Source organism: Choloepus didactylus, chromosome 8 (genome assembly GCF_015220235.1).
Source record: "Choloepus didactylus isolate mChoDid1 chromosome 8, mChoDid1.pri, whole genome shotgun sequence".
NCBI lineage: Eukaryota > Metazoa > Chordata > Mammalia > Pilosa > Megalonychidae > Choloepus > Choloepus didactylus.
This window is the reverse complement of record NC_051314.1, coordinates 38,926,579-38,940,446: the sequence shown is the minus strand read 5'-3', so window position 1 is coordinate 38,940,446 and position 13,868 is coordinate 38,926,579. Positions and strand designations below refer to the sequence as shown.

The 13,868-nt window shown below is 36.5% G+C and overlaps 1 protein-coding gene across 1 annotated transcript in view; it reads right to left on the bottom strand.

Annotated features, from left to right (window-relative positions):
• EPYC (epiphycan) overlaps nt 1-13,868 on the bottom strand; it is a 49,986-nt gene that overhangs the window by 14,005 nt on the left and 22,113 nt on the right. The window contains exons 3-5 of the mRNA XM_037847704.1: nt 13,353-13,515; nt 8,553-8,711; nt 7,506-7,708 (exon numbers count right to left, since the gene is read on the bottom strand). Coding sequence (XP_037703632.1) covers nt 7,506-7,708; nt 8,553-8,711; nt 13,353-13,515 — 525 coding nt within the window. The remainder of the gene's footprint in view (nt 1-7,505; nt 7,709-8,552; nt 8,712-13,352; nt 13,516-13,868) is intronic.

The following is a 13,868-nucleotide window of genomic DNA, read 5'->3' as shown; positions in this document are numbered from 1 at the left end:
TCTGAAATTTTTCAAGTAGCCCATAGGAAGGACAGAAAATAAATAGGGAAAGAAAAAGAACAATGCAAAAAATAAAATGGCAGGTTCAAGCCTTAAAGTATCAATAATTACAATGACTACCAATGGTCTAAACACACAAATTGAAAGACATAGATTGGGAGAATGGATAATAAAGCATTACACAACTATATGGTGTCTACATGAATATCACTTTAAATATACTGTTATGGGTTATAGGCAGGTTGAAAATGAAAAGATAGAAAAAAACATATCATGCAAACATCAATCAAAGGAAAGCCAGAATGGTTATATTAATACCAGATTAGTAGAATTCAGAGCAAAGACAATTACAAGGCAGAGAGGGACATTGTATAATGATAAAAATGTCAGTCTACCAAGAAGGCATAGCAATCCTAATAGTGTATTCACTAAACAATTAGAGCTTCAAAATATGTAAAGCAAAAATTGATAGAACTTAAAATAGAAACAGACAAATCCACAACTATAATTTGAGACTTCAACCTCTTCTCTCAACAATTGATTGAACAGCTAGAGAAAAAATCAGCAAGGATATAGAAGAACTCAGCAACACCATCAACCAACAGGATATAATTGATACTGATTAAAAAAATCAAGCAATGCAATCCATATTAGTAGGCTAAAGGAAAGTCAAATGGTCTTATAATCACTGCAGAAGAAGTAATTTCTAAAATTCAAAATCCATTCATGAAATGTATTCAGAAAAACTCTCAGAAAAAAATAGGAACAGGGGAACTTCCTTAACTTGATAAAAAAAAAAAAATCTACAAAAAGCCTACAGTTAAGTAATGGGGAAATAGTACATGCTTTCCCCCAAATATTGGGAAAAGGCAAGGATGCCTACTCTCAACACTCTTATTCAACTTAGTCCTGTAAGTTCTAGCTAGTTCAATAAGGCCAGTAAAGGAAATAAAATGCATACAGATCAGAAAGGAAGAGATACATTTCCCAATTTTCAGTTGACATAATTACCTATATAGAAAATCCCAAGGAATCTAAACCTTCTTAGAATATGTGAGCTCATAAAGGTTACATGATACCAGATAAACATAAAAATAGAATGTATATCTACATACAAGCAATGAACACATGAACACCAAAATTTAAAACACATTATTGAGGGAGGTGGGGCAAGATGGCAGCATAGAAAAGTGTAAAATTTAGTTAGTTCTCTAGAGCAGCTAGTAAATAGCCAGGAGCAACCGGTAAATAACCTGGAACAGCTTTTGGGAGACATATGTGACTAAACACACATCGTACACCAGTGTGGAATGGGTGGAATGGCTGAGATCGCAGCATACAACTATAAGTAAAGCTTCCCAAACTGCAGAGCTGGCACCCCTCCCCCACTGGTGTGGCAGTCTGAACAGGAACACTTTCTTGTGGAAAAAAGAAGTAGGCTACTAGGAGTAAGGGAAACTAACTCAACCAAACTTCAACTGCAATTTTAGTTTACAAATCTGGACTACTGAATATAAGCTACAAGCACAGATAAACCCAGAACAAGCAGGAAAGAACCCCAAGGTCTCTCCCAGCAGAGAGGAAGTGAGGCTGATGGAAAAAAAGTAATAAATAAATAAAAACAGAGGCTTTTGGAGACTGCTAGCTCAGAATACTGGAAAATGGCTGTGTCCCAAGAAAAGGGCTATAGAGAACTGGGTAGAAACTTGGGTTGACTGGAAAAACTGGAGGGCTGGGGACTGGCTCTGAAAAGGGATTTACTTTCTTTTTACTTTTTTTCCCTCCCATTCTAAGTATCTCACTAGAGAAAGCCTAAGGCATTTTCAGTTGTCAACAATGACCCAGGCAAGGGTGGAGTTAAGAGTCAGAGAGACAAAGGAGGAATTCAAGAGTAGGAAATAATTCCCTAAAGGGTGTATCTTCCCTAAGAATAGGGAGTGGGGCCCAGCTCAAGTGGCTGCCCTCCCTCAGAGAATTCAGACCCCAGGGCCTTGAGGGGAAAAAAAACAAAAAAACAAAAAAACAGAAACAACTTAAGCTTGATTTCTGACACCCTTGGCCCTTGGCTGGAACAGTGGCTCTTTACATCAGCCAGGAACTGTGGGCTGCAAGCACCACCTGCTGGACAGGATAGAAAAAGCACAGAGTCTAGAGGCCTCACAGGAAAGTCTGACAACTTTCTGCGTCTCATTTTCAGGGAAATTTGATCCTGATTACATCCTCCTCCTAAGATCTGGGTCTGTCTGATCTGGAAAAATTTGATTGGAGTAATCAAGGAAACCAGATGCCTAGACAACAAAAAATTATGAGTCACATTAGGAAAAATGAAGACATGGCCCAGTCAAAGGAACAAACTTAACTTCAAGTGGGATACAGGGGTTGCAACAACTAATTAAAGATGTTTGAACAAATCTTCTATATCAAATCAGTGAGCTGAAGGAAAATGTGGCAAAAGAGATGAAGGATATAAAGAAGACACTGGTTGACCATAAAAAAGAATTCATAAGCTTGAAAAAATAAATGGCAGAACTTATGGGAATGAAAGACACAATAGAAGAGATGAAAAACACTACAACAGCAGATCTGAAATCCTACACACAAATGAACAGATAAAGGAAAGAATGGAAAAACATGAACAGCATCTCAAGGAATAGAATGACAACTTGAAGCACATTAACATACATGTCATGGGTGTCCCTGAAGGAGGAGAGAATGGAAGAGGGACAAAAACCATAATGGAGGAAATAATCACTGAAAATTTCCCATCTCTTATGAAAGACATAAAGTTATAGATCCAAGAAGTGCAGCGTACCCCAAACAGAATAGATCCAAATAGACTAATGCCAGGACACTTAATAACCAAATTATCAAATGTCAAAGACAGAATTCTGAAAGCAGAAAGAGAAAAGCAATTTCAATAAGACCATGTGCGAATTTCTCAGTAGAAACCATGGAGGCGAAAAGGCAGTGGTGTGATATATTTATGATACTGAAAAAGATGAACTGCCGCCAAGAATTCTATGTCCAGCAAAACTGTCCATCAAAAATGAGGGAGTGTTTAAAATATTCTCAGACAAACAGACACTGAGAGAGTTTCTGAACAAGATACCTGCTCTACAAGAAATACTAAAGGGAGCACTGCAGGCAGATAGGAAAAGATGGGATAGAAAGGTTTGGAGAAGAGTATAGAAATGAAGACTATCAGTAAGGGGAAAAAGAGAGAGAAAAAAGACAAAAATAAAATAATATATGACATATAAGATCCAAAAGACATAGTGATAGATGGTAGACATTACACTGAGTGAAATTAGCCAGAAACCAAAGGACAAATACTGTATGGTCTCACTAACATGAACTAACATTAATGAGCAAACCTTTAAAGTTGACAACACGGGTTATCAGGAGATAGATCAGGCATCTGATGCTGAAGGAGTACAGAATGTTCAACAGGATTGATTGTATAAATCCAGAAATACATAGGACAATACTGTGTGATGGAAGGATAATATTTTAAGTACCTCTGAACAAAGATTAGTGTGAGTATGGGTGAAAGAGGAAGGTAGGTAGAGGCATGTATGATAACAGAAAGAAAGAATATAAGGACTGGGATGGTATAATTTAGTGAAACCTATTGTGATCAATGATGGTGATTAAGTGTACTAATATAAGAATGTTTTAACATGAGGGAGAACAAACGAATGTCAATATTGCAAGGTGCTGAAAACTGGACGGTATGGGGAAAAATACAGTCAGTGCAAAGTAGAGTCTGTAGTTAGCAGTAACATTGTAAGATGCTTCCATTAATTGTAACAAAGGCAATATGCCAAAGCTAAAGGTCTATAAGAGGGGGATATAAGGGAGTGATACAGGATTCTTGGTGTTGTTGTTGTATGAGATTTTCATTGTATTTTTTTCTTCGATCTTTTGTTTTCCTCATTTTTTAACCTCCTCTTCCTCTTTCATTGCGGAAGAAATGGAAATGTCTTCAGATAGATTGTGGCGGTAAATACTTAACTGTGATTATACCAGGAACCATTGATTGTTTACTTAAGATAGGTTTTATGGGGTGTGAATAAAACTGTTTAAAAAATAAACAGAGGTATACAAGTGCTGGAGAAAATGTGGAGAGAGGGATGTATCTATTCACTGTTGGTGGGGAAGTAGAATAGTGGAGCCCATCTGGAGGGCAGTGTGGTGGTTCCACAGGAAGCTAAGTATGGGTTGCCATATGGTTCTGCAACCCTGTTATTGGTTGTATACTAGGAGCAACTGAGAGCAGGGACACGATCAGACATTTGCACACTGGTGTTTGCAGTGGCAGTATTCACAATTTGCAATGGATGGAGGTGGCCTAAGGGTACATAGACTGATAAACTGAATGGTGAACTGTGGTGTATACAAACAATGGCATACCGAGCGGCAGCAAGAAGCAAAGAAGTTGTGAAGTGTGCACCTATGTGAATGGACTTTGAGGACAGTAAGTAGAGTGAAATAAGCCAGAAATGAAAAGACAAACATTACAACGCGTCACTAATATGGACTAACAATAATCTGCAAACTCTGAGAATTGAATCTGGGAGCATGGGTTGTCAGTGGAAGGCTTATTGTAAAGGTTCCTAGATTTTAAGTTCTTACAGCAGTCTATTCATGAGTTGTAACAGTTATTTCTAAATTCTGAGATGCTGAGCTTTTTGTGTGTGACCTAGTCAGTCCCTGGAGCTTCGGGTGTCTGTTTGGCACTTGGGCGTCAGAGCCAGAGTTTGGCAGCTGTGAGTGTTGGCATTGCCCCATGAGCCAACTGTTAAAGAGGTTGAAAAGGAGATCACACTTTAGAGATATGAACAAAAAGGACTTGGTTGAGATGGGGGTAAATCAGACTAAAGGGTAGAGGATGATATTAGCTTTGTTTTAAAACTTTGGCTTCTGTGTGGGATCAAAGGAAGAGATGTTTATTTGGTGCAAAATCTATATTTTCTCCAGCACACTATATAATTTAACTTCTATGGTCAATTTACTCAAACACCATAATTACATGGAACCTTGAATAGGGAATGAGATTGATTGGTTCATACAGGTTAGTGTGAAGCACTCATACATCTCGGAGTAATCTGGGCAAAGAATAAAAAGTATTTGCAACACGCCATTGTGGGTCTGCGGGAAAATGTGGAAACATTAAACTTCCCCAGCTGGGGAATTCCTGTTATTCTTGCAAGCACTGGGGACTACCAGTTTATTAGGCCAAGCCCTTGATCTTGGGGCTTTCCCTTATGAAGCTTGTTACTGCAAAAGAGAAGCTAAACCCACTTAAAATTGTGCCTGAGAGTCACCCCCAGAGAACCTCTTTCATTGCTCAGATGTGGCCTCTCTCTCTAAACCAACTCTGGAGGTAACAGAGTTCCCTGCCCCCTACGTGGGACATGACTACCAGGGGTGTAAATCTCTATTGCAGTGAGGGTCATGACCCCTGGGGATGAGCCTGGCCCTGGCATCATGGGATCAAGAAAGTCTTCTTGACCAAAAGAGGGAAGAGAAATGAAACAAAACAAAGTTTCAGTGGCTGAAAGAGTTCAAATAGAGTCACGAGATCATTCTGAATGTAACTCTTATGAATTATATAGATAGTCCTTTTCAGTTTTTAGTTTATTAGAATAGCTAGAAAGAAATATCTGAAACTGTTGAACTGCAAACCAGTATTCTTGATTCTTGAAGATGATCATATAACTATATAGCTTATATGGTGTGAATGTATGATTGTGAAAACCTTATGACTCACACTCCCTTTACCCAGTGTAAGGACAAAAGAGTAGAACACTGGAGACAAAAAGTAAATGAATAATGGGGGGTGGAGGGTGGGGAGGAAGGGTATGGGATGTTTTGGGTATTCATTTTTACTTTTACTTTTATTTTTATTCTTATTTTTATTTTATTTATTTTTTTTTTGAGTAATGAAAATGTTCAAAAATTGATTGAGGTGATCAGTGCACAACTATATGATGATACTATGAACAAATGTACTCTTCGGATGATTGTATGGTGTGTGAATATATTTCAATAAAATTGTATTAAACTAAAAAAACAATAAAAACACACATTACCACATACAATTGTTCAAAAAAAAAGAAATACTTCAGAGTTAATCTAACAAAACAGTTAGACTTATATTATGAAAACTCCTAAACACTGGAAAAAGAAATCAAATAAGATCTAATTTAATGCAGAATCTTAATCTATTATGGAATAGAAGACTCAATATTGTAAAGATGCCAGTTTTCTCCAAATTGATATACAATTTTAATGCAATTTCTATCAAAATCCGGCAAGATTTTTTTTGTAGATTTAAATAAGTTTGTTCTCAATATTATATGGAAAGGCAAAGGAACTAGAAAAGCTAAAACAATTATGTAAAAGAGTAAGTGTGAGAGAATCAATCTTCCTGACTTCAAGACATTACATAGCTATAGTAATCAAGAACGTGTGATACTGGTGGAGGAATAAACACATATCAGTGGAACAGAATAGAGAACCCAGAAATAGATTCTTACATCAAATATACCTAACTGATTTTTGACAAAGTTGCAAAAGCAATTCAATGGAGGAAAGATAGCCTTTTCATTAAATGGTGTTGGAGCAATTGACAAAAATAAACTTTGATCTAAGTCTCCAACTTTATGTAATTATGAACTCAAAATGGATCGCAGAGTTAAATGCAACATGTAAAACTGTAAAACTTTTAGAAGAAAAGGCATAAGATTAAATATTCAGAATCTAGAGCTAGGCTTTAGACTTAACACTAAATGTATGATCCAGAAAGGGAAAGTATTATAATAAATTGGACTTATTTAACATTAAAGCTTTTGTTCTACAAATGATCCTGTTAAGACGACAGAAATTAAAACTACATTCAAGAAGGAAATATTCACAATCCATATATTCAACAAAGAGAGAGGTATATTTAGAGGAGCAGTTTGAAAAGAATAAGAATGGGTAAGGATGCCCATGGGTGACTTCTCAGACTCTATGCTGTTGTTCCAAGCAAGCCACTCTGGGTTCAAACTTGCTTCCTCCATTTAGAAAATAAAATTTCTAAGATAACTGAACCCATCTCCTTATAAGGGAGTTTAGAAGCTTTCTATCCTCAAGACACCACCCACATCATGCACAAGAAGCTTATCCTTTTAATAACATATAGCACTTTTGCCAGATTGATTTCTTGGTCAATATGAATTCTCCAACTTACACCATTTCTGGTTGTGCCTTATAAATTAGTGCTCCAGGTAATCACCCACTTCTTATTCCAGCTCATACCTCTTGGGATTCGGCCACTCTCAGAACTTACCCGGGTACAGTATTTCTCAAAACAGTTTGATAAATAGGGTTGTAAAGTTTGTTTTAGAATTTAATTCTCATCAAATTGAATTCCCTTATAGAAATAAAAAGATGCTCACTGATAGCAAATGGAAAAGAGAGATGAAAGTCATTATTTCATATCCACACTAAACACTTACTTTAAAGGCTTCTTGCTTTATCCCTTTTCTTCCAAGTCTATTGTTGCTAATATCAATAAATGTCAAAGTGCTTGGCAATTCTGGGAGCTGCCTTATTTTGTTGTCACGCAAGACAAGCTCTCGAAGTTGAGGCAACTTTCTGAATGCATCTTCATCAATCTCTGATACTAAATTTGATGTCAGATCAATCCTTTTTAATTCATCTAAAAGAAAAAATAAAGGAAATAGTTGACTACTCCTGAATATGATTTGCTCACATAAAAATAAATATAAATTTGTCCACATACATTAAAAATAATTACTAATTAATTAGCAATGACAGTTAATAAAATACTTATCTTGCAAATTACTTTGTAAAAAAATTCATTATTTCTTTTATATAATATTCATATTTATTCAATTATAAGAAGGTGTAATTTAGCAAAGAAATTGGCACATTATATATGAAATAACAGGTTTTTCCTTGACTTTATTCATAAACGTTTTCTAGATTTGTATTGTTTGAAGCAACTTCCTTAGGGATGGTAGATTGTATTTTCTATTAGTCAAAAACACAGGCATTAAAAAACCTTCAAAAAAAAAAAGACACTTTTTGAAGAAAGTACCAAAATTCTTTTAAGTTGGCAAAAATTAAAAAGTTGGAATTTAGGTTTGTGTTTGCCAATTATAAAGAAATTGCATTTTAATAGAAGTTAATTCAAAAAAATCCTATTTAATATGTGGTCATGATATCTTTTACTATACTCAATCCCATAATACAATAAATTCTAGACACATAAAAATATAATTATTTATAGTTTCTATTTGGTTGAAAATAGAGTTAAGTTGAAAATAGCATCACCACTATATACTTAGTTTATATTAATAACTTTTATCATTTGTGTTATTACTTACTGTTAATAAGCAACCCAAAGATTTAAACAGGAAAAAAAATAATTGATTCATGAACCGTATTTTGGCAATTTCATTCTCTGTAGCAACATGTACACTATAAACATTTTTTAAAGTCTATAAAGAAGAAAAGGACATTAGTGCTGTCATCCATACTTAAGCTTGCAAAGTCGTTTTTGTTGATCTTTTTAATTCTGTTAAAGCGAGAATAGAAATAAGCAGTGTTCTTGGGCAGTGGAGGAATCGCATCAAGTTCACGGTCATCACAGTATACGGTGGTACTTATACAAGTACAAAGAAGGCAGGTAGGAAAGTCTAAAAGAGAGGCAGATAATTAGAAGTAAACAACAAAAACAATTTCTAAGAAAGAATGTGGCTAGGAATCTTTGGTAAACAAGATACATATTTCACATAGACCATTCTGTTTTATTGCATATTTTCTCATAGTTTTCTGTGAATGGAATATTTAAGCCAACTATATGAATTAAAGCTGACCCAACAACTACTGTATCTTTGTAAGATTTTAAAATTTTGCTTTAAATTATTGAGCGGACATAGTATGGCTGTTAATTTTATCCTTATTAGAAATTCTATCTTCAACTTGTAAACATTAAAAAATAATGTTAAAATTTTACATATAGTATTTTTTTAGGTTTCTGGTTCAATTTTTAAATACCCCACTGAAACAAAATCTGATTCAAGAAAGGGATGCACAAAAATAATTTTAATTAATACTCTTTCACTCAATAAGAATTTACCAAATCTTGTCTATATAAATGGCACTGGGCTAGCTGGTGAAACAGTGGTGAGCACAAAGATACAGTTCTATTTTATAATCTGCTATGCGATATTGATGTTAATTAAATAATCACACACAAATAAAATTATGTCTGTGATAAGTGTCATGAAGGACCATATAAGCATAAAATAGGGGACTGTCACCCAATCTGGGAGTTATGGAAGGGTTGTCTGAGGAAGTGATGATTGAGCTGGATCTACAGGAAGAGAAGGCGTTAACTATGCAAGAGGGAAGGGAAGAGTACATGAGGCAGAGGAAGCAGCATGTGCCAAGTCCCTTCACTTCGGAAAGATGATGCATGTAGCTAAAGCTCAGAGAGCATTAGAATGTGTGGGATATAACACATAAAGGCTTTATCGGCTGCGTTGCAGGTTTTGTTTCTTGTTCTAGGGATGAGCAGGGGCATGACATGATCAGATTTGCATGTTGAGAGATCACTGGCTTGATGATGGGAAGACTGAAGGATAACAAATAGAGTGGAAATGAGTTGCAGTCTAGATAAAAATGATGGAAACTTGGCCAGGGTAATGGTGATAGACAAGGCAACAGATTCTAAAGATGTTTGTAAGGCTGGATTATGTCTTAAAATATTGATCTGTTATTTCTCTATATATCACACACACACCTGCACTTGCACACATACACACACAGACACATACACACCACACCTATTCCCCTCCTGCCTCTCAGTTTAGTGGCCATGTGGAGGACAGTGAGCTTCCAATGGAGATAGAGAAGCAATGAGCAGAGGGAAGGAGGAAAACCAGGAAAGGGCAATATTAAGGAGGCTAAGGGGAGAGAAGGTGTTAAAAATGAGGGACTAATCAACAGCCTAATGCTACTGAGGTATCAGGTAAGTTAAGGACTGAAAAAATGCCTCTTGGACAGCAAGAACGGTGGAGTGATGGGGCTGGAAGCCAGATTATTGTAAATTAAGTAGGAAAATGAAAGTGCAGAAATAGTTGCAGCAAATATAAATACTGTTAAGGAGTTTGGCTGTGAAGAAAGGGGAACGAGATGCTTACAATGAGAAGAAATTCTGTGCTGTGTATGATGATAGGAGATAATTAAAATGCAGGAAATTTGAGCATTCTTAGAATTAATGAAAAGATCCAAAGGGGAAGGAGAGGATGAATATACAAAGGATCCTGAGAGAGCAGTAGGAAGTGGGGACACAAAGCACACTGGGAAAGATTCACGTTACATATGAGGACAGACAGTTCCTCTTGTAATCTCTTGTAATAAGAGAGGGTGATAAGGAGGACGGACGCTGATGTAGGGAGCACGTATCTGGAAACAGGAAGATGAGGGAGCTGTTGATTGGGAGGCTGCATTTTCTTTGTGAAGTAGGAGGTCAGGCTATCTGATGAGCCTGAGGGGTAGGGAGAGGAAATGGGGAAGGTTATGTTGGATGTGAGAAGGATGGAGAAGATAAAATTGGCATGACAAAGACTAGAAGGGGATAGCTATGGAAGAACTGTCTTGGGATTGCTCAGTGAACAATTTGTCCTTGTTACTTGGGACTTTTCTGAGTTTCAGCACTGTAAATCCTGCCTTCTGGGAAACCCCCTCAGTCCTGGGCAAATCCAGATATTTGGTTTCCTTAGTTGAGGGTTCATGTGTGGATGTGATCCAGAACTAATCATGTACCTCATAAAGTCATATTGAGAATCATTTACAAAAGCAACGTCAAGAATGAAAACCATTTTAGGGATGGAAATCTGGGAAACGTTCTTTAAGGGATGGCTGTAAGATATTGAATATTTGCTAATTTCTTTCTGGTCATTGTAGATTAACATTTCCCACTTATAAACTTTTTAAAAGGCCTTTGATTCTTTTATATTCATGGCCTTGCAACTTTAACAAAAATTGCTAAGAGCAATTTTTATAAAATCACACCAGCTCCAATTTAATTCTAGTTTGTACAATCACAACTCGAGCTTACATTATATGGCTTTGGAATATTTTAAAAAATGTATGTTAATAGTAAAAATATGATTATTTGATTTTTAATTTACAAAATAATGCCAAACTACTTAATGTTGATGAATTCATAAGACTTAAATTTCATTTAAAATTTAAAATTTTCTGGAGGTAGTTTCTCTGGAAATTAAAATGTGAATTCAAGTTTTAACTTTATTTTTTATCCTCAGACTATTTTAGAGGTAAAAATGTAAAAAGTCTTAGATTTGTTTATATCATTTCAAAACTGACATTATTGAGCTATAATTTTGACTAAAATTTTAACAGTATTCCAAAACATTTAAAATGTTTTTAAAATATTTCATTGAGCATTATGCTTCTCTGTTGTTTTGGCTCAGATGAAAGACCTCAAGCACAGGTACTGATGCCAAATCGGTCTATTTTCGAAGGATCTGAAATTCCTTAAAAGTAAACAAGTTTCTAGGAGTATTTAATTTTCTTATTTTGGGGTCTTTCCACTGGTTATTTACACTCCCTTCTCATTTTGTGTGTGCATCTTCCTGGTTTTATGTGTAGCGTATTCTAGTACTCCGCAGTATATGGAAAGTGTATGATATATTCATTAAAGACACCAATCTAGGATTTAGTTTTCTCTCTCTGTTTGAATCCCAGCACCACTAAAGTACCATTTCTGTGATCTAGGAAAAATTTGATAGCATGTTGGAATTTCAGTTTTCCTGTCTAAAAAATGGGGAAAACAGTACCCAGTACATGGTGTTCTTGTGACCATTCAAGGAGTTAATGTACATAAGACACTTTAGCTAAGTGGCTGGTAAATAATCGGTATTTGATAAAAGGCAACCTTTTATATTACTTATTGGTGAACTATTAAAAATGGATGAATTCTTCTATTTTTAGTACAATATTGATAATAAGTAATATTTCTTATGCTTTCTGTGAACCAGGCACTACACTCATTCACTTAACTCTCATAAAAATTCTATGAGGTAACTTCTAGTATGTATTATCCCATTTTTAAGATTAGGACACTAAGGCTCAAAAAGATCAAATGTCTTTCTCTAGGCCGTTCCTCCAGCCACAGGCAGAACAGGTATTTGGCTGCTGTGTCTCTGAGACTCTCAGTTTTGACCCTGAGCCCTTGCTCTTAGTCTTATATCATCTTGCTTCCCCCCTACCCCTTTTCTTCTCCCAGTATGTGCTATAGACACATTTCTTACAATACTTGTAAGACATTCTCGCCTCTGTGTTTGTTCACATGTCTGTCTCTGTAGAAGACAGAAAGATCCTGGAGAACAGTGGACATTTTAAATCCATTTTGTATCTCCAGTGCTTGAAATATAGAGACACTCACTACTAACCAAACCATTACAGTGGGAACCCTACATATTTTTCCACATTCCCTCACTACACCATTCCCTACACGTGTAAAAATATTCTGATGTGAGTTCACTTCATTACCTCAAGGCTGACACTGACACATTCTGAAAACAATTAAGACAAATCATAGAATCACAGTTAGAGCAAGGATTCCTAAAGGCTCTTAGATGTGCCTTCAGGCTATTTAAAATGGACTCTGAAGTTTATGGAATTCCTTTCTCTCTTTTCCTCTGTCTGCTGTTTCCTGGGACTTGTTTTTCCATTAAGTACACAAATGAGAGTCAGAGGGAGCTGACTTCAAATCCACTCTGTGCAACTAATAGCTATTAGATTTCTAGCAAGTTACTAACCTCTTTGAGCTACGGTTTCCTCGCTGAAAATGAAAAGAGTAAATACCAACACCCTGGCAGGGAGGTTACAATAGTCAAATGAGATAATGGCAAGGGCTAGGCATTATGGCCCACAGAGATAATGTGCCCTATCAATGTAAAATATCATCATCATCATCATACTCTGAAGTGCTTTAGCCTATCCCAGAGGCACAGACTGTCTTGCTAATAGACTATCCTTTGTCCTAGGGAGGAAATTCACCACAAAGGTTTTGAGTACTATTACTGTTTCCATCACAGATCTTTGGTTATTCGATCCTTTCAATTAAGCCAAAGCTGGATTATTACAGTTGCTTTAAATTTGAGAAACAAATCCACGGGCCGCCTAGCTTCAGACCTTGCCTATTCTGAAACTTTTTCCTTGGATCATGCCGGTTCCCTGTGGAGTTGAGGTTGACAATTTAGAGGGATGACCAAGCAGACCAATTCAACTTTGATGTAGCCCACCTTCGCTGGTGTGCGAGCTCAGAATGCCAGTGAATTCCGGCTCCTGCGGGGAAGAGCCGTCAATCAGCCTGGGGGTGGACTCCTCCTCCTCGGCCTCCTCGGGCAGTGGCGGCGGGGTGAGGAGCTCTTTGCTCCCCGAAGGCATCACCGTGGCTATTTCAATCTGAGAAAGAAGCCGAGTTTCATCCTGAGTAGTGCACAAATGTAAGATGTATCCGTATTTGCCACAAGAGGTCGCTCATGTTCTGAAGTTAAACACCGTGACTCCGGTTCTGCTTGCCCGGGAAGGCACATGTGGTTCTCATTACTGCATTGTTGTTTTCAGTTAATTTTTTCTTCTCAAACCTTAGTAATCTTTTCCAATGCTTCTTCTGCAACGTTCTTACATGTCTAATTTATTAGAATTTTTTTTCTAAATACATAGCATTACAACAATGCATCTTTGTTGTAAAAGTATCAAATTAATTCAGAAACGTGCAGACTGAACTATAAAAGTCCCCTTCACCCTCCAGCCCT